Source organism: Ranitomeya imitator, chromosome 6 (genome assembly GCF_032444005.1).
Source record: "Ranitomeya imitator isolate aRanImi1 chromosome 6, aRanImi1.pri, whole genome shotgun sequence".
NCBI classification, from domain to species: Eukaryota; Metazoa; Chordata; class Amphibia; order Anura; family Dendrobatidae; genus Ranitomeya; species Ranitomeya imitator.
In genome coordinates, this window is record NC_091287.1 from 330,314,359 (window position 1) to 330,336,444 (window position 22,086).

Genomic DNA, 22,086 nt, shown 5'->3' on the forward strand with positions numbered 1-22,086 from the left:
CCGCGCTGCTGATTATTGAAGATGTTAACTCACAAAAATTTATTAAACGCGTTTCAGTGACAGGCACTTCTTCAATTTTCCTGAACCAGTGAGTCTCCATGATGCATTTTTCATACTTCTCCTTCCAGATTAAGGGATCTTCCACCTTCAAGTCACTAGCTGTGAAGCTGAGTTTCCAAACACCATCAAACTTGGAATATAGCAATAAAATAAATAATCGGCAGCGCAGGAGGTATCTGCAAATTCTCCAGATCTTCATTCTCATCGGTTATTTCATCCACTGACGTGTACTCACCACTGAATGACGTCACTGCCACATGTATCAGCTGTCAAGCTACCTTTAAAAGGGAACCTGTCACATCTCCCAGGCGTTTGTAACTAAAAGAGCCACCTTGTGCAGCACTAATGCTGAATGACGGCTGTGCTGCGTCTGATTAGAGGGGAAAGACCCGCCTCCCTGGCGATTTCATGGTATGAGGGGGCACATTTTATAAGTGTTTATTTCAGCGTGTGCAGGGAGCATAACTAAAAGAGCCACCTTGTCAGAATGCAGCATTAGTGCTGCACAAGGTGGCTCTTTTAGTTACAAACGCCTGGGGGATATGTGTATATTTTAAACTGTTTATTTATAAACATATATAAGTAAATGGTGTAATGTTTTGGGGTTTCTTTTATAACCTGTGAACTGAGCAAATATTGCAGCCCAAGCAATAGACTGCGGTCAGTGCCTGATCCGATCCCCTATACCAGCGTTTCCCAAACTCCTGTCCTCACGGCCCCCAACACATCATGCTTTCAAGATTTCCTTAGTATTGCACAGGTGAGAGAACATGCAACAATTTCTGATGCCTTGCTAATAATTCCATCACCTGTGCAATTCTAAGGAAATCCTGAAAATAATCTGTTGGGGGCCGTGAGGACTGAAGTCTGGGAAACACTGTCCTATACTGTGAATGCCTCAGTTGTAAACTGAAGATAAAAAAGTGGGTAAAATGTGGATTTAAACTGTGCTGCTGAATGATTCAAGGTCCAAATATGTTGCCATTAGATCGTGGATTTATTTGAATAAATCCACGATCTAATGGCTACATATTTGGACCTTGAATCATTCAGCAGAGCAGTTTAAGTCCACGTTTTACCCCCTTTTTTTTTATCTCTGGTTGATTACGAGTGGACCGGTGGATGTGCTGCAGCAGGATGTATCCATGAGCCTGTCTTTTGGCTCAAATTGGTGAGTAGAATCTGATCTTTCTAATCAATTGTATCTCGGATAAGACCCTATTGCGCTCTTTTCTCCAGCAGCATTTATCAGTTATAAACTGGGCACGCCCACTGGTGTCCCCAGTTTACAGCTGTAGGTGGACCCTGGCGCAATGTTTTTGTAGCCCAAAGCTGTGTACAGGGTTACAATTTCCCTATGTGACCTGAGCGGAGCTGTCATTTCATTGTGGCTGCTCCACTCAAATGACAGTAATAACAGTGACTGGTCATCTGGTCAGGGAACCAGCACTGTGACAGTTATTTCATCCAGTGACGTGTACTCCCAGCTTGATGAAGTCACTGCGTGAGCCCTGGTGCCTGGACATAATGAGCACTCTCCAGTAATTACTGAGATCTGAGTGAAGCAGTCATGTAATTGCTGCAATCATAACACAATAATAACCGGTGACCAATGATCACAGGTCTGGGCACAAAGGCTGCCGCAGTGATATCATCCAACGGTGAGTACTTGTCACTGGATGAAGTTACTGCCGCAGCTCTGGTGGCCAGACCTGATGAGCAGTGACAAGGAATTACTGTGATCTGAAGACTCCATTCAGATCACTGTGATTCCCCTCTGAGTCGTGTATCTAATCCTATAATGTATGCGTGTAAGATTCAGGCCACATAGAAACTTATTTAGTCCTATAATGAGAATTTCAGTTTGCACAGCCATGTATCTAATCCAATAATAAGATATACAGTCGACATAGCCATGATTCTAATCCTAGCATATGTGATACAGTCAGCTGAGTTATGTATTTAATTCCATCATGTGTGACACTCACTGATGAACTGTGTAATTGCTGTGATCTAAGCACTACAGCCACAATATTGTGACTGCTCCAATCAGATCTCTGCAAAGTCCAGAGAGAAGTGCAATGCCAACTAATAGAACTGGTGCTGCCGGCCATTCTCGGTGACACTGTTCACATATCGGTATTATGTTGCAGTCACCAACATTGTGATCCAAAACTTCATTATTTCTTAACCTTTTGCAAATCTTCAGAAGGGGAGGAGTGATCCTTCCCACATTTACTGCACTTGTTATGTGAGCTAGCAACACACTAGAATTTCATGGCGATTTTCATCACCTGTTCCCCTTAGTGTTTTAAAGTTGAAAATATCAAAAAATTGTTAATAATTTTTCAAATTTTACCAATAAAAATATATAAATATTTTTTAAAAATGAATACTTTACTTTTTATTTTTGATGACACATTCCCTTTAAGTGTAGGTGAAGCTTAATGGAGGTGGTATGGTCAACTGAGGCCCAATAAATTCATCATAATTTTCTCCATAAAGGTAGCATCGATTAGAACAGATATGTACTCCTGGTAATTACTTTAGTACATTTCTGACGTGGTGCTTGCCTTTTGTAAAGAGTTATCCAGCAATATCGCTCAGTTTTGCATTCGAGGCGAGCAGCACCGATGACTTTACACCTGTGCACTATCAGCGGGCATTGTGGATGTGTATGCAGACATGTGGGCTGTAACGTCATCGACACCAATGTGGATGTGAGTGGAGGTCCTGGATAACCAGTTAATGATTTTGGTGCATCTTACTACAGCGCACCCTGGGTGAAAGACTGGAGAACAAAACAACAATCTTAATGAATGGATCCCTGACGGTAAGTTCACACAGGACGTTTTTGCTGCGTTTTTTTATGCTAATTTTCAGCTGCTATTTACAATACCAGCAAAGCCTATGAGACTTCAGAAATCTCAAGCACACACATTGGTTTTTTGTGTGATCAGTATTTTGTGCTTTGCTGCGTTTTTTGGACATAGAGCATGTCACTTCTTTCAGCATTTTTGCTGCGTTTATTCACCCATTGACTTGAATGGGTGTTGAAAAAAACGCAGCAAAAAAAGCAGCAAAAACACAGGTATTATTTGCTGCGTTTTTGCTGCTGAAAAATCCAAGGACATTAGCGTGGACAAAGAGAAAAAAAAACGCACCAAATAGGCAACAACAAAAAAGCAACAAACAACCCAGCATAGCCAGCCACTAGACTAAAACTTAACATTTAATACGTATACCTCTAAAATTATGTGTACTTTAAAAACAATTTGGTGCTCATGTTTAAACGTGCACTAGACAAGAAAAATGGCATGATCTCACCCAATTGCTGTCTCTCTTCTTGTTATAGATTCTTGTGCTTATTGAGAGCACGGCATGGGACGGAGACCAATAGACCTTTTCCAATGGGGGGGAGAAAAAAAAAAAAGATATAGGTAGGTGGGGGGGGAAGGGTTTGAAGCTATCTTCCCTGTCGTGCCCCGTGTATAAGACTCCCGCCCTAACAAGGGCAGTCCCCAAGTTTGAGCCTACTTAGTGAAGCCCTTTAGTTAGTATAACCACCCTGGATGATATGTCCTCTTTCTCTTCCCAACGCGTTTCCCTCCCCGTTACGGGGGTTCATCAGGGGAATAAAATGTCCAGGTTAAATGTCCAGGTTAGTGGAGGTATTCTGCAGTGGCAGACATAACCTCATTCAGCGGCGTCCTCCATGTGAGGATAAGGCAGTCCCCTGCAGAACTCCTGGCTGCAAAATATTTTAACCCCTTCAGATGGATTTACATCGTTGGACTTTACAGATCTGCGGAAGGTATGTATATTGTTGGTTTATTATGTTTTTTTTGTTACAGAACGAGGGTCTTCAGTGATTGGATTGGGCGTTAAATAAAATATTACAACAACCTTTGTTTTTATTTCATTAAAATAATTTTTAATAATGTGTTTGTGTATTTTTTTTAACCCTTTACTAGTATTGGATTAATAATGGATAGGTGTCATAATTGACGCCTCTCCATTATTAATTAGGCTTAATGTCACCTTACAATAGCAAGGTGACATTAACCCTTCATTACTCCATATCCCACCGCTACACGGGAATGGGAAGAGAGTGGCCAAGTGCCAGAATAGGCGCATCTTCCAGATGTGCCTTTTCTGGGGTGGCTGGGGGTAGGTGTTTTTAGCCAGGGGGGGGGCAATAACCGTGGACCCTCTCCAGGCTATTAATATCTGCCCTCAGTCACTGGCTTTACTACTCTGGCGGAGAAAATTGCGCGGGAGCCCACGCCAATTTTTTCCGCCATTTAACCCTTAAATATAATAGCTAGAACGGCCAAATTTTGCATATACACACTACTAACATTAGTAGTGTGGAATATGCAAAAAAAATGGTGATATGAGATGGTTTACTGCATGTAAACCAGGTCTCATATCATGTCGGGTTTAGGAAGGAGAAAGCAAAAGCCGGTAATTGAATTACCAGCTTTAAAGCCATCTAGCGCTGTATTAAATATATATATATATATATATATATATATATATATATATATATATATATATATATATATATATATATATATATATATATATATATATATGTGTCTCCCTGACATATATATATGTATATATACCTATTCTATGTGTATATATCTACTCTAACCTAACCTGTCATTGTGATTTTACTGTACTCTGCGCTGAATTACCGGCTTTTCAAAGGAGACCCGTGCGTAAAAATCGGACAGCAATACGGATGTCATACGGATGTTGCGATAAAAAAAAAAAAAAAAAAAAAAAAAAATCGCATGACACTCGCATGGCACTTGCACACGTTACATCCATTTTTTCGGTCCGTAAATCGGACCGTTTTTTTCTCACACAAGTGGAAATGAGCCCTAAGTGTCCACAGTGATATCCTCATAGCGGTACTTTCACATGTACCAATTCTACATGGACAGAAAGCCACAAGAATCATGGTTTTCAGGCAGGTTACTGATGCAGTAGCGTCTACCTTGACATCTAAAGCAAATACGAAAATATTTGGGCATGCTGAAGTATTAAAAAAACTCTAAAATTATATATTTTTTAAAAAAGTCAATAAAACACCAATTGAGAAAAGTACTTCTACTTAGGATGGGATTTAAAAGAACTGTTTTAGGCCAGTCTCACACGTCCAGATATTTCCGGTACCGGAAGATACGGTGCCGGAGGTTGCCTTGCGCAGGCATGTACTATGGAGGACATAGAATGAACTTCAATCCAATATTGCGGCCAGCATGCAGCCAGCGGTTAAGGAAAGGGTGAATCAAACACCTGAAAACTCCACCCATATGACCGAAGACCTGTCCTGCCAAATTCTGGTGACAGGTTCCCTTTTAAAAAAGCACACGGATGGCATCCGTGTGCGGTACGTGTTTACACGCACCCATTGACTTTAATGGGTCCGTGTGATCCGTGTGCTCCCACGAGCGATCCGTGTGCTCCCACGAGCACTGACATGTCTCCGTGTTTTGTACACGGACACACGGTCCGTGAAAACACGCTGACATCCGCAGAGACACATTGATTTTAATGAGTCTACGTGTGTCAGTGTCTCCGGTACGTGAGGAAACAGTCACCACACGTACCGGAGCCACTGATGTGTGAAACCGGCCTTATAACAGATCCACTCATCTGCTATTAGATACTTTATCATAACCACAAGAGGGAAATGTGCAGTATACTACACTAAAGGGCAATGATGGCGGCTTCTACGTACAGTACAGCATTGGCCGTTCCTTTGTGACTTCTAGGTTATACACAGAATGCTTCTCCGCTACATTCCAAGACGTTACATCACGCTGCAGGTGCGGCCCTCACTCCCAAGTCTAAGAAATGTTTCCCTTTATCCCTAGTGCTGGGTGGTGCCAGCACGTTCCAGGTACCCACTGGTACAGGCACATATCCGGCTAACAGAGGAACTAGATGCAAATCGCACAATACCGACCATTTCTTTCTGCTTTACAGACGAGAGTGAATATCTGCAGTAGAATAAAAATGTATAGAAACAAAGGAAAAAAAAGACTTTCCACATGTAAACACAGGGTTACTTAGACAAGAAACTAGAACTCACAGATCTATGAACAAAAAGAAGGAAGTGTATTTAGAATATAATGCTTCCTAACAACGTCCCACCTCACCTCCTCCTCCACCGCTGCCTTAGTCATCAGTCATATGTTATTGGGTGTATTAGGCCGGGGTCACACTAGTGTGTAATACGGACGAGTGCTATGCGATAAAAAAAATCGCATAGAACTTGGACCAATGTTAATCTATGGGGCAGCTCCCATCATCCGTTTTTTTCTCGTCCGTATTACGCATGCGAGTGAAATCACAGCATGCTGTGATTGTCAGTGTATCTCAGCTGAGAAACGCCAATGCAAGTCTATGGGTGCGAGAAAAAATAGCACAGCACACGGACCATCAGTGTGCCTAGCGAGAAATTCTTAGGCATTGGGCAGGTGACAGGAAAGGCTCAGCCATTATTTGCTCATTTTGCAAGTGTGTGAGAAAATCTCACCATAAGGCCGGGATCACACATACGTGAGATACGACAGAGTCTCGCAGGTGAAAACCCAGCTCTGGCGCCGGCACTCCAGAGCAGAGCGCGCAGCTGCACAGCAATACATGGAGCTGCACGCTCCGCGCCGGAGTGCCAGAGCTGGGTTTTCACCTGCGAGACTCGGCCGTATCTCGCCTAATGTGTGATCCCGGCCTACGGAAGAGATACTGATGACTGGCATTGCACACGGATGAGATATGGATCACCATATAGAGAACATTTGTGCGATTCTCAGCAGACAAAATCGGACAGATTTTTTATACATTGTGTGTGACTCCAGCCTTAGGGTGATATAAAGTGCACCATTATTGCTTTTAAAGAGTACGTTCACATGTATAAGTTTTCCCCTGCTGATTTTGCCATGGAATATCCACATCAGAATCCGACATAATCACGCATCTCTTAGGATAGGTTTTGCAAAATAGCACAAAAATTTCACCAAAATACTGGCATACTCAAAAATACACATGGGGGGAGGGGGGCTGGAGTGAAGTTGCGGCAAGTGGCTAGTCGCAATTGATGAAACAGGCAAAACATCTGGAAACTCCTAAATCTGCCCAGCAGCAGAAGATAAAAATAAATAAATAAATAAAAACAGGCAACACATATTAAATAGACTTCAAAAAAGGCTTAAAGGGACTCTGTCACAAACCCCCCCCAGGCATTTCAAACTAAAAGAGCCACCTTGAGCAGTAATGCTGCATTCTGACAAGGTGGCTCTTTTAGTTAGTGGTGCTGTAAATGCAGAAATAATCAGTTTTGTAATTTGTCCTAAATACCTGTCTTCAGTCCTGGAGGCAGGCCTTTCCCCCCCTGCTGCAGACGCCACACAGCCATCACTCAAGTCTTCTTGGCGCCGGGCGCCACTTCCTCAGCGCTGTTTGTTTTGAAATCTGCCGGTGCCTGCGCTCTTTTGTCATGCCTGGGGCGCTGCCCGTCTGTCCTCATATGCAGTCTCGCTGACTGCGCCTGTGTGGCCGCCCTGCCTGTGAATCCCAGCCCCGCAATGTGAATATATCATAACACACTGCGGGGCTGGGATTCCTGGGCATGCGCACTGCGACCTGGGTGAGTGGCTTAGACACGCAGTGCGCATGCCCAGGAATCCCAGCCCCGCAGTGTGAATAAATCATAAGACACTGAGGGGCTGGGATTCACAAGCAGGGCGGCCGCACAGGCGCAGTCAGCGAGACTGCATATGAGGACAGGCGGGCAGCGCTCACTGCGCCTTCCCCAGGCAAGACAAAAGAGCGCAGGCGCCGACAGATTTCAAAATAGCGCTGAAGCGGCGGCGCCCGGCGCCAATAGCACTTGAGTGACGGCTGTGTGGCGTCTGCAGCAGGGGGGAGAGGCCTGCCTCCAGGACTGAAGACAGGTATTTCGGACAAATTAAAAAACGGATTATAAGAGCCACCTTGTCAGAATGCAGCATTACTGCCGCACAAGGTGGCTCTTTTAGTTTCAAACGCCTGGGGGGGGTGACAGTGGCCCTTTAAATAAAAAAAGAAATTGGGGAAAGCAAAAAAGTGTAAAATACACAAAACAGGTGCAAAGGCAATGATGCATCAAAGCCAAATTGACATGCAATGTAGACTTAAATCCCCTGCACGTCAATTCTGTGTGTGGATTTCACCAATTGAACTACAAAGGGTGAAATATGTACCAAATCTGCCACAAAATCCACATGCAAGGCCACGGTCACACGCTCAGTATTTTACATCAGGGTTTTACATCAGTATTTGTAAACCAAAATGAAGAGCAAAACAATCAAAGGAAAAGTAGAATAGAAACACGTCACCACTTCTGTATTTTTTAATTTTGATTTGAACTCGACTATATATGCCTAGAAGACTGTCGAGTTTGGGTCCGGAGACCTGCAGAGGGTCTATCCATCATGCTTCGTACTATTGTGAACAAGCCTATCATGTTGTCCTTCCTAAATACTGCATATTATAAGTCCAGTAATCATATATTTCTAGAAGGAATTACAGAGAATTCCACAATGCAAAATATGTGTATTTAGATTAGTCATGAGAGATGACAGCCTTTTACAACACAGTCACGTCAGCAATGATATTGTTTTCATTCATGGAAAATTACAGGTGATTTCCCAGAAAACGTATTTATTGTAGTGATAAATGTCAATATTAGGTAGACCCATTGAGAGATTTCTGATCTCTAGGGGTCCGACCGCTATGGCCCTCCACAATCCCAGGAACTGAAGCTCTGAAGACCCCCGGCTGAATGGAGCAGAAGTTGATCAAAGATAGGTCGGGGTCACAGTTGCGAGTGCAGTGCGAGAAACTCACGCAAGTCTCTCCCATCAATACCCGGCACTGCCGCTGGCACTCGGGACAGCATGTATTTCTATGCAGCCGCACGCTCTGGTCCCGAGTGCCAGCGGCAGTGCCGGGTATTGATGGGAGAGACTCACGCAAGTTTCTCGCATTGCACTCGCGAGTGTGCCCCCGGCAATAAGCGGAGTGCGGCGCTCTGCTATCTCCATGGCAGTCAGACACCTAGCGATAAAAAATAACCCTTTAAGCATCTTAAAGGGGTTTTCCACTTCCAAAAAAGTGGACCACAAATGTTCTAAAGTAACAGAGCAGGTAAGCCCTCTCCCCCCAGGGTTCAGCGCCAGCCATCCCCTGATGCTCAGGTATCATTGATTCGCCTGCAGTGGTGATGTCACATCCACAGCAATATCAGCACTGCAGCCAATCACTGAGCTCAGCAGTTCGTGCCATTTACCTCAGTCAAAACAAGACCCAGGCAGTGGCGGGAAGCCAGCGCTGGTCCAGGGAGGGAGAGTACCTGCTCGGTTCAGTATTTTAGAAGGTTTGGGTCCCCCTTCAAGCCCCATGTCATTCATCGTCTACGGGACTTCTAGAGAAAGGCGAGGACAGACATCAGCTATTTCTGGCAGATTCAGAGACATGATTCTCCAAGCCTTCTGCCACGTTTCCCCCCATATCGTGCTTCTCATTACCCCCACCAATCAAGACTCTCCCCACCACTGAAACAACCAGAAAACCCACCTTTCCAAGAACAATTTGCAATAACCCTGAGGCCACCAGCAGCTTCCACCCGTATCTGCGCCCCTCTCCTGCAAACTGTAAGCCCCCGCCAGTAGGGTCCTATTCCCCATGGCACAGATCTGTCCCTTAGCCGTGTTTAGTTATATCTCCTCACGCATTTTTTACGGGGGTTTTCGGGCTCTAGACAAATTCAGTCACAATTCCCCTGTATTCAGAGCCCGAGTGGGCAGTCATTAGACTGCAAGTCTGAACAATGAGTCATTGAGAGGAAAGTGAGAATCTAGCTGGCACGTGACCACCCACCTGCCCTGGGCATACATTCAGTAGTCACAGAGTGCAGAAATACAGCCCTGAACACCCCTTTAATTGCTACGGACTGTAGATCTGTGTTCAGATGTACTATAAATAATAATGATTGCAGGGGCCGTCACCATTGTACCCCCACTAATCTCAGGCTGCAGTGGTCATACTATTATGTACAGCACATGGTGGCTGAGGCCAGTGATTGGCTACAGCGGTCATGTAAATAATGCACAGGTCGACATCACTTTAGGTGCCAGAAGGGAACACCAGCATGAATGAAGATCACTAAGTGACATAATGGGGTTTTTTTTTATGAACATACATTACTCTTCTTAAAATTTGGCAAAATAAGAGAAAATTAAAGTCAGGTGACTGGTGCAGAGAAACATCTGACAGACACCTGACCGCTGCAGTCAATCAAAGGTTTTATCTGTTCTGTTACATCCGGATGGTGCAATCACTTCCAGAGGAGCTGTCGACCATCAGTGCGGTCTGTGCTGGATTCCCGGGGGTGACGGGAGGGCAATGTCTCTCTGTATAGTATTTATTTGAGATAAACTAGTATGTATACATATTTTCCCATGACAACCCCTTTAATGCCAGGCAGGATACAATACAAACATAACACGTCCTCTTCTATTTACCTTCATGGTCACACAGTCTCCTGCTGCCTGTGCCCTGGGGCTCCTGTGCTTAGCTGGTGCATACCATAGTGGGCACACAGCGAGCAGCCGGGGGTGACTGGTACCATTGGCAAATTACTTAAGGAAGCAATTTATGACTTGGGATTTACCCTGCTGGCATCACTGCTATATTCTAGAGGCAATGACAAGTGCATAATACCAGGGGTAAGGGAGAACAGGGGGCACGGGAGACAACAGGGGGCACGGGAGAGAACAGGCAGACACTGAAGAGAACAGGGGGCACGGAGAGAAGGGGGGACATGGGAGAGAACGGTCGGACACTGGAGAGAATGGGGGGCACGGAGAGAAGGGGGGCACGGAGAGAACGGTCGGACACTGGAGAGAATGGGGGGCATGGGAGAGAAGGGGGCACAGAGAGAACTAGGGGGACACTGGAGAGAACGGGGGACACTGGAGAGAACGGGGGACACTGGAGAGAACAGGGGGCACGGAGAGAACGGGGACACTGGAGAGAACTGGGGACACTGGAGAGAAGGGGGACATGGGAGAGAACTGGGGGGACACTGGAGAGAAGGGAGGCACGGGAGAGAACAGGGGGCACGGAGAGAACGGGGGAGCAAGAGAGAACTGGGGACACTGGAGAGAAGGGGGACATGGGAGAGAACTGGGGGGACACTGGAGAGAAGGGAGGCACGGGAGAGAACAGGGGGCACGGAGAGAACGGGGGAGCAAGAGAGAACTGGGGACACTGGAGAGAAGGGGGACATGGGAGAGAACTGGGGGGACACTGGAGAGAAGGGGGCACAGAGAGAACTAGGGGGACACTGGAGAGAACGGGGGACACTGGAGAGAACGGGGGAGCAAGAGAGAACTGGGGACACTGGAGAGAACTGGGGACACTGGAGAGAACGGGGGAGCAAGAGAGAACTGGGGACACTGGAGAGAAGGGGGACATGGGAGAGAACTGGGGGGACACTGGAGAGAAGGGGGCACAGAGAGAACTAGGGGGACACTGGAGAGAACGGGGGACACTGGAGAGAAGGGGGAGGGCACTGGAGAGAACGGGGGAGCAAGAGAGAACTGGGGACATGGGAGAGAACAGGGGACACGGGAGAGAACAGGGGGGACACTAGAGAGAACAGGGGGCAGCAGCTCCGCTCACCTGCTCCAGGGGCATGTGCAGGGCATCGCTGAGCGGCTGCAGGGCGGTGGAGCCCGTAGTCCGGGAAGACCTGTTGCCTGGAGCCTCCATCAGTTCCTGGGCACAGCCTCACCGCAGCACAGCGGGCACCGAACACCTGAGCTCCGCACACCCAGGAAACCAGGCGACTGTATCTGTAGCAGCCACAGACCCCGCCCACAGGCTGTGCACCGCCACCAATCACAAGTAGCCTGTCTTCCCGGGTGGGGCCGCTCACACCTTCCCCGGTTCTTGTCTAACCGGGCGAGTGCGTGTGAGGAGCAGCACGGGCCGGCATCCCCGCCGCCTCCTCCATGGCGAGTACCCAGCAGTAGTGGCAATCCCCGGGGTGCTGGGACCTCCGCACTTGTGCTCCCTCCACACCTGCTCCAGGTTCCGTAGAGACGCGGGCACTGAGGGGAAATCTTACCTTACTGCCTGTATTTTTACTACAAATCATGTCTGCAGATGTTTTTTTCTGTGTTCCACTATTTACTGCTCGCTGCGGAATGAGGAAACTGAGACCCGTCAGTCGGCTCGCTCTCACCGTCTGGCATGGATTTTATAATGCTTAGCTGTAGTTTTCTGAGCTGGTCTCAGCTTATTTATGAGCATAGACCATATTGTAAAACAGAGTAAAATATTTAAAGGGTTATCCAGAACTGTTCCTATTTTTTGCACAGGGCCAAGGATTACCCGCAGGTATTTGCTAACTACAGGCTGTTCTGCCAGGCGACAATCTCTGGCGACTCAGGGTGGTCACGGCCGCTGCTGCCGGTGGTCCTCCTGCTTTCTGTTAGGTCACTTCAACCTGAGTGACAGCCGGCTCCGCGCAGGTAGGAAGCAGGGAGCCAGCTGTCAGTCACCATGACATCAGTCAGTCACCATGACATCAGTGACCCCCCTCCACAGAGCAGAGTGGAGGAGAAGTAGCTCTGTCCACATCAGGTCAAAGGAAGCAGGAAAGTCACTGCCTGAGCCATCAGAGACCGACACCAGGCAGACGAGCACGTAGTTAAAGGGAACCTGTCACCCCTAAAATGGAAGGTGAGCTAAGCCCACCGGCATCAGGGCTTATCTACAGCATTCTGTAATGCTGTAGATAAGCCCCCGATGTAACCTGAAAGATGAGAAAAAGAAGTTAGATTATACTCACCCAGGGGCGGTCCCGCTGCGGTCCGGTCCGATGGGCGACGTGGTCCAGCGCCTTCCATCTTCTTAAGATGACGTCCTCTTCTTGTCTTCATGCCGCAGCTCCGGCGCACTTTATCTGTCCTGTTGAGGGCAGAGCAAAGTACTGCAGTGCGCAGGCGCCGGGAAAGGTCAGAGAGGCCCAGCACCTGCGCACTGCAGTACTTTGCTCTGCCCTCAACAGGACAGATAAAGTGCGCCGGAGCCGCGGCAGGAAGCAAAGAAGAGGACGTCATCGTAAGAAGATGGGAAGCGCCGGACCATGGACCGCAACAGGACCGCCCCTGGGTGAGTATAATCTAAAGGTACCTTCACACATAACGATATTGTTAACGATATCGTTGCTTTTTGTGACGTAGCAACGATATCGTTAATAAAATCGTTATGTGTGACAGCGACCAACGATCAGGCCCCTGCTGGGAGATCGTTGGTCGCTGAAGAAAGTCCAGAACTTTATTTCGTCGCTGGATCTCCCGTGGACATCGCTGGATCGGCGTGTGTGACACCGATCCAGCGATGTCTCCACTGGTAACCAGGGTAAACATCGGGTAACTAAGCGCAGGGCCGCGCTTAGTAACCCGATGTTTACCCTGGTTACCATCCTAAAAGTAAAAAAAAACAAACACTACATACTTACCTAACGCTGTCTGTCCTCCAGCGCTGTGCTCTGCACTCCTCCTGTACTGTCTGTGAGCGTCGGTCAGCCGGAAAGCAGAGCGGTGACGTCACCGCTCTGCTTTCCGGCCGCTGTGCTCACACAGACAGTACAGGAGGAGTGCAGAGCACAGCGCCGGGGACAGACAGCGTTAGGTAAGTATGTACTGTTTGTTTGTTTTACTTTTAGGAAGGTAACCAGGGTAAACATTGGGTAACTAAGCGCGGCCCTGCGCTTAGTTACCCGATGTTTACCCTGGTTACCGGCATCGTTGGTCGCTGGAGAACAGTCTGTGTGACAGCTCTCCAGCGACCAAACAGCGACGCTGCAGCGATCCGGATCGTTGTCGGTATCGCTGCAGCGTCGCTTAATGTGAAGGGGCCATAACCTCTTTTTCTTATCTTTCAGGATACATCAGGGGGCTTATCTCCAGCACTACAGAATGTTGTAGATAAGCCCCTGATGCCGGTGGCCAAAGCTTATAGGCGAATTTTGTTGTGCCAGATTCCTTTAAAGGGACTCTGTCACCACATGTGTCCCATCTAAACTAATATAAGCATACAGATTATAGAATGCTGAAAACAGTCCTACCTGTGTGTCTCATATCAGATGCCTACTAACTATGTTACTATAGTCGAGGGGTTCAAGAGAGGCCTGGATGTCTTCCTGGAGGGTAACAATGTTGTATCTTACAGTGATTAGGTTATTTAGAAGGACGTAGATCTGGGGATTTATTCTGACAGAATAGAGGCTGAACTGGATGGACAAATGTCTTCTTTCCAGCCTTGCTAACTATGTTACTATACATTGTGGATAAATCATCTTTTATCACTTTATGTAAGTCAGGGCCGGCTCCAGGTTTTCGTGGGCCCCGGGCGAAAGAGTCTCAATGGGCCCCTTTAACACATACCACAATTCATAATGCACAGTTACAGCAGATAAATATAGATATAGTACAATGCCAAAGATTTCACTTCTTACATTACATGAGTGATATCTATTGTAAATTCTTCAATAGGTCAGAAAACGGAAAGCATAGTCCTCCATACAGTATTATGGGCATCACATAATGCTCCATACATAATGATGAGCTCCACATATTGCTCCATACAGAATACTGGACCCCATGCAATGCTCCATCTACTATATAATTGTCTAAGGGTCACTTCCGTCTGTCTGTCTGTAACGGAAATCCCAAGTCGCTGATTGGTCGCGGCAAAACAGCCACGACCAATCAGCGACGGGCACAGTCCGGCGGCAAAATGGCCGCTCCTTACTCCCCGCAGTCTGCCCGCTCCATACTCCCCTCCAGTCAGCGCTCACACAGGGTTAATGACAGTGTTAGCGGACCGCGTTATGCCGTGGTGTAACGCACTCCGTTAACGCTGCTATTATCCCTGTGTGACCAACTTTTTACCATTGATGCTGCCTATGCAGCATCAATAGTAAAAAGATCTAATGTTAAAAATAATTTTTAAAAAAATAGTTATATACTCACCGTCCGTCGGCTCCTCGGATCCAGAACAGGCCTTTACCACTCCTCGCGACATGCCGGTGACCACTCCATGCATTGCGATCTCGCAAGATGATGACGCAGCGGTCTCGCGAGACCGCTACGTCGTCATCTCGCAAGACCGCAATGCACTCTTGGGACCAGAGCGCGCGAGGAGCATCGATAAACGCTTCACCTGGATCTGGGGGCCAACGGAAGGTGAGTATATAACGATTTTTTATTTTAATTATTTTTTAACAGGGATATGATGCCCACATTGCTATATACTACGTGGGCTGTGCAATATACTACGTGGGCTGTGCAATATACTGTGTGGCTGTGCTATATACTGCGTGGGCTGTGCAATATACTGCGTGGGCTGTGCAATATACTACGTGGGCTGTGCAATATACTATGTGGGCTGTGCAATATATTACGTGGGCTGTGCAATATAATACGTGTGCTGTGCAATATACTGCATGGGCTGTGCAATATACTACGTGGGCTGTGCAATATACTACATGGGCTGTGCAATATCCTACGTGGCTGTGCAATATCCTACGTGACTGTGTTATATACTACGTGGGCTGTGCAATATCCTACGTGGCTGTGCTATATACTACGTGGCTGTGTTATACACTACATGGGCTGTTATATACTACGTGGGCTGTGCTATATACTATGTGGGCTGTGCTATATACTACGTGGGCTGTGTTATATACTTCGTGGGCTGTGTTATACACTACGTGGGCCGTGTTATACACTACGTGGGCTGTTATATACTACGTGAGCTGTGTTATATGCTACGTGGGCTTTTATAAACTACTTGGCTATGTTATATGCTATATGGGTTGTGCTATATACTCCGTGGGCTGTGCTATATACTCTGCGCTGTACTATATACTCCGTGGGCTGTACTATATACTACATGGCTGTGCTATATACTACGTGGCTGTGCAATATACTACGTGGCTGTGCAATGTACTACGTGGCTGTGCTATTTACTACGTGGGCTGTTATGTACTACGTGGCTGTGCTATATACTACGTGGCCGGCCGCGAACAATCAGCGACAGGCGCAGTCCAGCCGCGAATTGGAGCGGGATTTGAACCACGCTTCGCTAATTGGTCGCGGGCGGCCGAATCCTGTGTATTCAATGTATTATTCTAAAATCTTCATAAATAAACTACATACATATTCTAGAATACCCGATGCGTTAGAATCGGGCTACCATCTAGTACAGTATAATGAGGCACATATAATGCTCCATACAGTACAATGAGCTACATATATTGCTCTGTACAGTATTATGGGCACCATATATTGCTCCAGTCAGAAAAATAGGCCCCATATAATGCTCCATACAGACTAATGATCCCCATATATTTATCCATACAGAATAATAGACCTCATATAGTGCTCCATACAGTATAATGAGCCACATACAGTGGGGCAAAAAAGTATTTAGTCAGTCAGCAATAGTGCAAGTTCCACCACTTAAAAAGATGAGAGGCGTCTGTAATTTACATCATAGGTAGACCTCAACTATGGGAGACAAACTGAGAAAAAAAAATCCAGAAAATCACATTGTCTGTTTTTTTAACATTTTATTTGCATATTATGGTGGAAAATAAGTATTTGGTCAGAAACAAACAATCAAGATTTCTGGCTCTCACAGACCTGTAACTTCTTCTTTAAGAGTCTCCTCTTTCCTCCACTCATTACCTGTAGTAATGGCACCTGTTTAAACTTGTTATCAGTATAAAAAGACACCTGTGCACACCCTCAAACAGTCTGACTCCAAACTCCACTATGGTGAAGACCAAAGAGCTGTCAAAGGACACCAGAAACAAAATTGTAGCCCTGTACCAGGCTGGGAAGACTGAATCTGCAATAGCCAACCAGCTTGGAGTGAAGAAATCAACAGTGGGAGCAATAATTAGAAAATGGAAGACATACAAGACCACTGATAATCTCACTCGATCTGGGGCTCCACGCAAAATCCCACCCCGTGGGGTCAGAATGATCACAAGAACGGTGAGCAAAAATCCCAGAACCACGCGGGGGGACCTAGTGAATGAACTGCAGAGAGCTGGGACCAATGTAACAAGGCCTACCATAAGTAACACACTACGCCACCATGGACTCAGATCCTGCAGTGCCAGACGTGTCCCACTGCTTAAAGGGAACCTGTCACCCCGTTTTTTGAGATTGAGCTATAAATACTGTTAAATAGGGCCTGCGCTGTGTGTTCCTATAGTGTATGTAGTGTACCCCGATTCCCCATGTATGCTGAGAAATAACTTACCAAAGTTGCCGTTTTCGCCTGTCAATCAGGCTGGTCAGGTCGGGAGGGCGTGGTGACATCGCTGGTTCTTCCTCAGCTTTACGTTGGTGGCGTAGTGGTGAAGACACAGCGCGCGATCTGCGCTGTCATCCCTTTCGTCGGTGGGGGCGGCCATCTTCCTGGGGCCGCGCGTGCGCAGATCGATTGCTCTGCTGCACGGGGCTTCAGGAAAATGGCCGCGGGATGCCGCGCGTGCGCATTAGAGATCGCGGCGGCCATTTTCCCAAAGCCGAGATGCAAACTCAGCTTTGGGAAAATGGCCGCCGCGATCTCTAATGCGCACGCGCGGCATCCCGCGGCCATTTTCCTGAAGCCCCGTGCAGCAGAGCACTCGATCTGCGCACGCGCGGCCCCAGGAAGATGGCCGCCCCCACCGACGAAAGGGATGACAGCGCAGATCGCGCGCTGTGTCTTCACCACTACGCCACTACGCCACCAACGTAAAGCTGAGGAAGAACCAGCGATGTCACCACGCCCTCCCGACCTGACCAGCCTGATTGACAGGCGAAAACGGCGACTTTGGTAAGTTATTTCTCAGCATACATGGGGAATCGGGGTACACTACATACACTATAGGAACACACAGCGCAGGCCCTATTTAACAGTATTTATAGCTCAATCTCAAAAAACGGGGTGACAGGTTCCCTTTAAGCCAGTACATGTCCGGGCCCGTCTGAAGTTTGCTAGAGAGCATTTGGATGATCCAGAGGAGTTTTGGGAGAATGTCCTATGGTCTGATGAAACCAAACTGGAACTGTTTGGTAGAAACACAACTTATCGTGTTTGGAGGAAAAAGAATACTGAGTTGCATCCATCAAACACCATACCTACTGTAAAGCATGGTGGTGGAAACATCATGCTTTGGGGCTGTTTCTCTGCAAAGGGGCCAGGACGACTGATCCGGGTACATGAAAGAATGAATGGTGCCATGTATCGTGAGATTTTGAGTGCAAACCTCCTTCCATCAGCAAGGGCATTGAAGATGAAACGTGGCTGGGTCTTTCAACATGACAATGATCCAAAGCACACTGCCAGGGCAACGAAGGAGTGGCTTCGTAAGAAGCATTTCAAGGTCCTGGAGTGGCCTAGCCAGTCTCCAGATCTCAATCCTATAGAAAACCTTTGGAGGGAGTTGAAAGTCCGTGTTGCCAAGAGAAAAGCCAAAAACATCACTGTTCTAGAGGAGATCTGCATGGAGGAATGGGCCAACATACCAACAACAGTGTGTGGCAACCTTGTGAAGACTTACAGAAAACGTCTGACCTCTGTCATTGCCAACAAAGGATATATTACAAAGTATTGAGATGAAATTTTGTTTCTGACCAAATACTTATTTTCCACCATAATATGCAAATAAAATGTTAAAAAAAACAGACAATGTGATTTTCTGGATTTTTTTTTTCTCAGTTTGTCTCCCATAGTTGAGGTCTACCTATGATGTAAATTACAGACGCCTGTCATCTTTTTAAGTGGTGGAACTTGCACTATTGCTGACTGACTAAATACTTTTTTGCCCCACTGTATATTGCTCCATACAAAATAATGAGCCCCATATATTGCTCCATACAGTGTATAATAGGCCCCATATATTACTCCATACAGTATAATGAGCCCCATGTATTACTCCGTACTGTATAATGGGCCCCATATATTGCTCCAAACATAATGGGTCCCATACAATGTTCCATACATTATATGCTTGGCCCCATATATTGCTCCATATATAGCGGGCCCCATATAATGCTCCATACAGTATAGGATGGGCACCATAGAGTATAATGAGCCCTATATATTGCTCCATACAGTATGAGCCCCAAATAATGGTCCATATAGTATAATGAGCCTCACATAATGCTCCATACAGTATATGATGGGCCCCATTTAATGCTCTATGTAGAATAGTTCCCATATAATGCTCCATATATAATGGGCCCCATATATATAATGCTCCAGTGTATAATGTGCCCATATCATGCTCCATACATAATTGGCCCCATATATGATGCTCCAGAGTATAATGGGCTCCATATATGATGCACCAGTGTATAGTGAGCCCCATACATGATGGGCCCCATATATGATGCTCCAGTGTATGATAGTCCCCGTATGTAATGCTCCAAACATAAAAAAATTAAATACTCAACTCTCATCGCTGGCTGCTGCTCTACTCCAGACTCCTCAACGTCGTAGTCTTCCAGCTCTCTGAACTGTGATTGCTCAAGCAGAGGGCGTGCAGACGTGACGTCATCACACCCTCTGACCTGAACTTCACAATCATCAAACGCCGCAGTGGTGGAGCTGGGAGAGGTAAGTATCACAAGTGCCGGGACCCTGATCAAGCCGAGGGGCCCACTCGCGGGTGTCGGTACTAGCACACACACCGGGCCCCCATAGTGCGCAGTTGTCCCCGACGGCGATTGAGCCCCCCCCCCCCTGCCTGCTCAGGGCCCTGGCACTTGCCCGGGTATGCCGGGTGCTGACGCCGGCCCTGATGTAAGTGACCTCTTCCATTCTCTGGGGAGAGCAGTGCCTCGCGATAACTCTGCCTCCAGAGCTTATTTTACATAAAGGTGGAGTTACCTGTGGGATGTGTAATGGTTACCAGTGTGCATAATTTGTCCATCTTTCTGATCTTAAAAAGTTGAGACATGATATTGCAACACTGTATATCTGAGAGATGGAAGCTGAAGCTGAGAGGAACCTGCAGCTGTCTCAGGTATAATCAGACACAGCTCTGCAGTGAGATCAGGAGAGCAGAGGGCGACCATTGCAAATCACGCCCTAGAAAACTTGCAGCAGTAATTGTAGCGAAAGGTGGTCCAAGTTTGTGGGCGTAACGTGAAAAATATATGGAAAAGTTCAAGGGTTATGAATACTTTCTCAAAGCACTGTACACAGCAGTCTTAGGGAATCATATCTATAATATAACGCTGGGAGCGTCACTCTGTCCGAAGCCTCTATAGACTGCGCAAGCGCAAGCGCCGGCGCAGTCTGGGCCTCACAGAGCGACGCTCCCGGGAGATCGCGGTATGCGTAAGCACTGAACGCATACCGCGATCTCCACCGGAGAGTCAGGGACCGCCAGGAGGGAGGGTAAGTATACTCACCTTTCCCGGTTCCAGCGCTGCTTGCGGCTCCGTCTCCCGGCTCCTCTGCTCCCGGCTCCGGAGGGCGCGGACTGCGCAGGCGCCGATTCCTGCTGCCGGAATCGGCGCCTGCGCAGTCCACGCTTTCCGGCGCCATTTTCTTGAAGACACACTCCGGCTCCACTGCAGGTGTGTCTTCAAGAAAATGGCGCCGGAAAGCGCGGACTGCGCAGGCGCCGATTCCTGCTGCCGGAATCGGCGCCTGCGCAGTCCCCGCTTTCCGGCGCCATTTTCTTGAAGACATACCTGCAGTGGAGCCGGACGATAGGTGAGTATGGTATTTTTTTTTTTTTTATATGGCAGCAGCATTCGGGGGCATACACACTGGAGCGGGGGGCATATAATACAATGGTGGCGCAGGATGGGAGCAGCACATGACAGAACGGGCGCAGGATGGCAGCAGCACATGACAGAACGGGCGCAGGATGGCCGCAGCACATGACAGAACGGGCGCAGGATGGCCGCAGCACATGACAGAACGGGCGCAGGATGGCAGCAGCACATGACAGAACGGGCGCAGGATGGCAGCAGCACATGACAGAACGGGCGCAGGATGGCAGCAGCACATGACAGAACGGGCGCAGGATGGCAGCAGCACATGACAGAACGGGCGCAGGATGGCAGCAGCACATGACAGAACGGGCGCAGGATGGCAGCAGCACATGACAGAACGGGCGCAGGATGGCAGCAGCACATGACAGAACGGGCGCAGGATGGCAGCAGCACATGACAGAACGGGCGCAGGATGGCAGCAGCACATGACAGAACGGGCGCAGGATGGCAGCAGCAAATGACAGAACGGGGACGCAGGATGGGAGCAGCAAATGACAGAACGGGCGCAGGATGGGAGCAGCAAATGACAGGATGGGAGCAGCAAATGACAGAATGGAGGCGCAGGATGGGAGCAGCACATGACAGAACGGGGGCGCAGGATGGGAGCAGCACATGACAGAACGGGGGCGCAGGATGGGAGCAGCACATGACAGGATGGGGGCGCAGGATGGAGCAGCACATACCAGGATGGAGACCATATACCAATATAAATGCTCGCCACCCGGGCGTAGAACGGGTTCAATAGCTAGTGTGATGTATATAGCAGAGTCTCGCGGTATCCTATGTGATATATATACAGCTCTTTTAGTATATGATGTGTGATGTATATGGAGCGCCTGCCAGGGTCGTGGAGTACTCGGGCCGGGTCCGACGGTTCTTTGGGGGTTGTCACGGCAGCAGTGACATGGTCCGTGGCCCTGGGCATCCAAGAAAATTGAAATGAAGGGGGAATAAAGTTTATAGGGGATTAGTTCGTGATGCCACCCGTGGTGTTCAGCAATAAGGAAATGGCCAACACTGCGGCTCAGGTTCACTGGGGCAGTTGGTGACGCAGCAAAGATGTTACAGCTCTCCACGGGTAGAGCTAGGCCCCAGGGCA

At 47.7% G+C, this 22,086-nt stretch overlaps 1 protein-coding gene across 4 annotated transcripts in view; it reads right to left on the bottom strand.

The window, feature by feature from the left end:
• Nucleotides 1–11,978, bottom strand: part of MBOAT1 (membrane bound O-acyltransferase domain containing 1) — a 136,810-nt gene extending 124,832 nt beyond the window's left edge. For 2 of the 4 annotated variants that reach the window (XM_069730858.1, XM_069730856.1), the window contains exon 1: nucleotides 11,806–11,978. In XM_069730858.1, coding sequence (XP_069586959.1) covers nucleotides 11,806–11,895 — 90 coding nt within the window. In that variant the 5' untranslated portion in view covers nucleotides 11,896–11,978. The remainder of the gene's footprint in view (nucleotides 1–11,805) is intronic. The other 2 variants (XM_069730860.1, XM_069730859.1) reach the window with 1 other exon arrangement.
• Nucleotides 11,979–22,086: the final 10,108 nt, after the last annotated feature.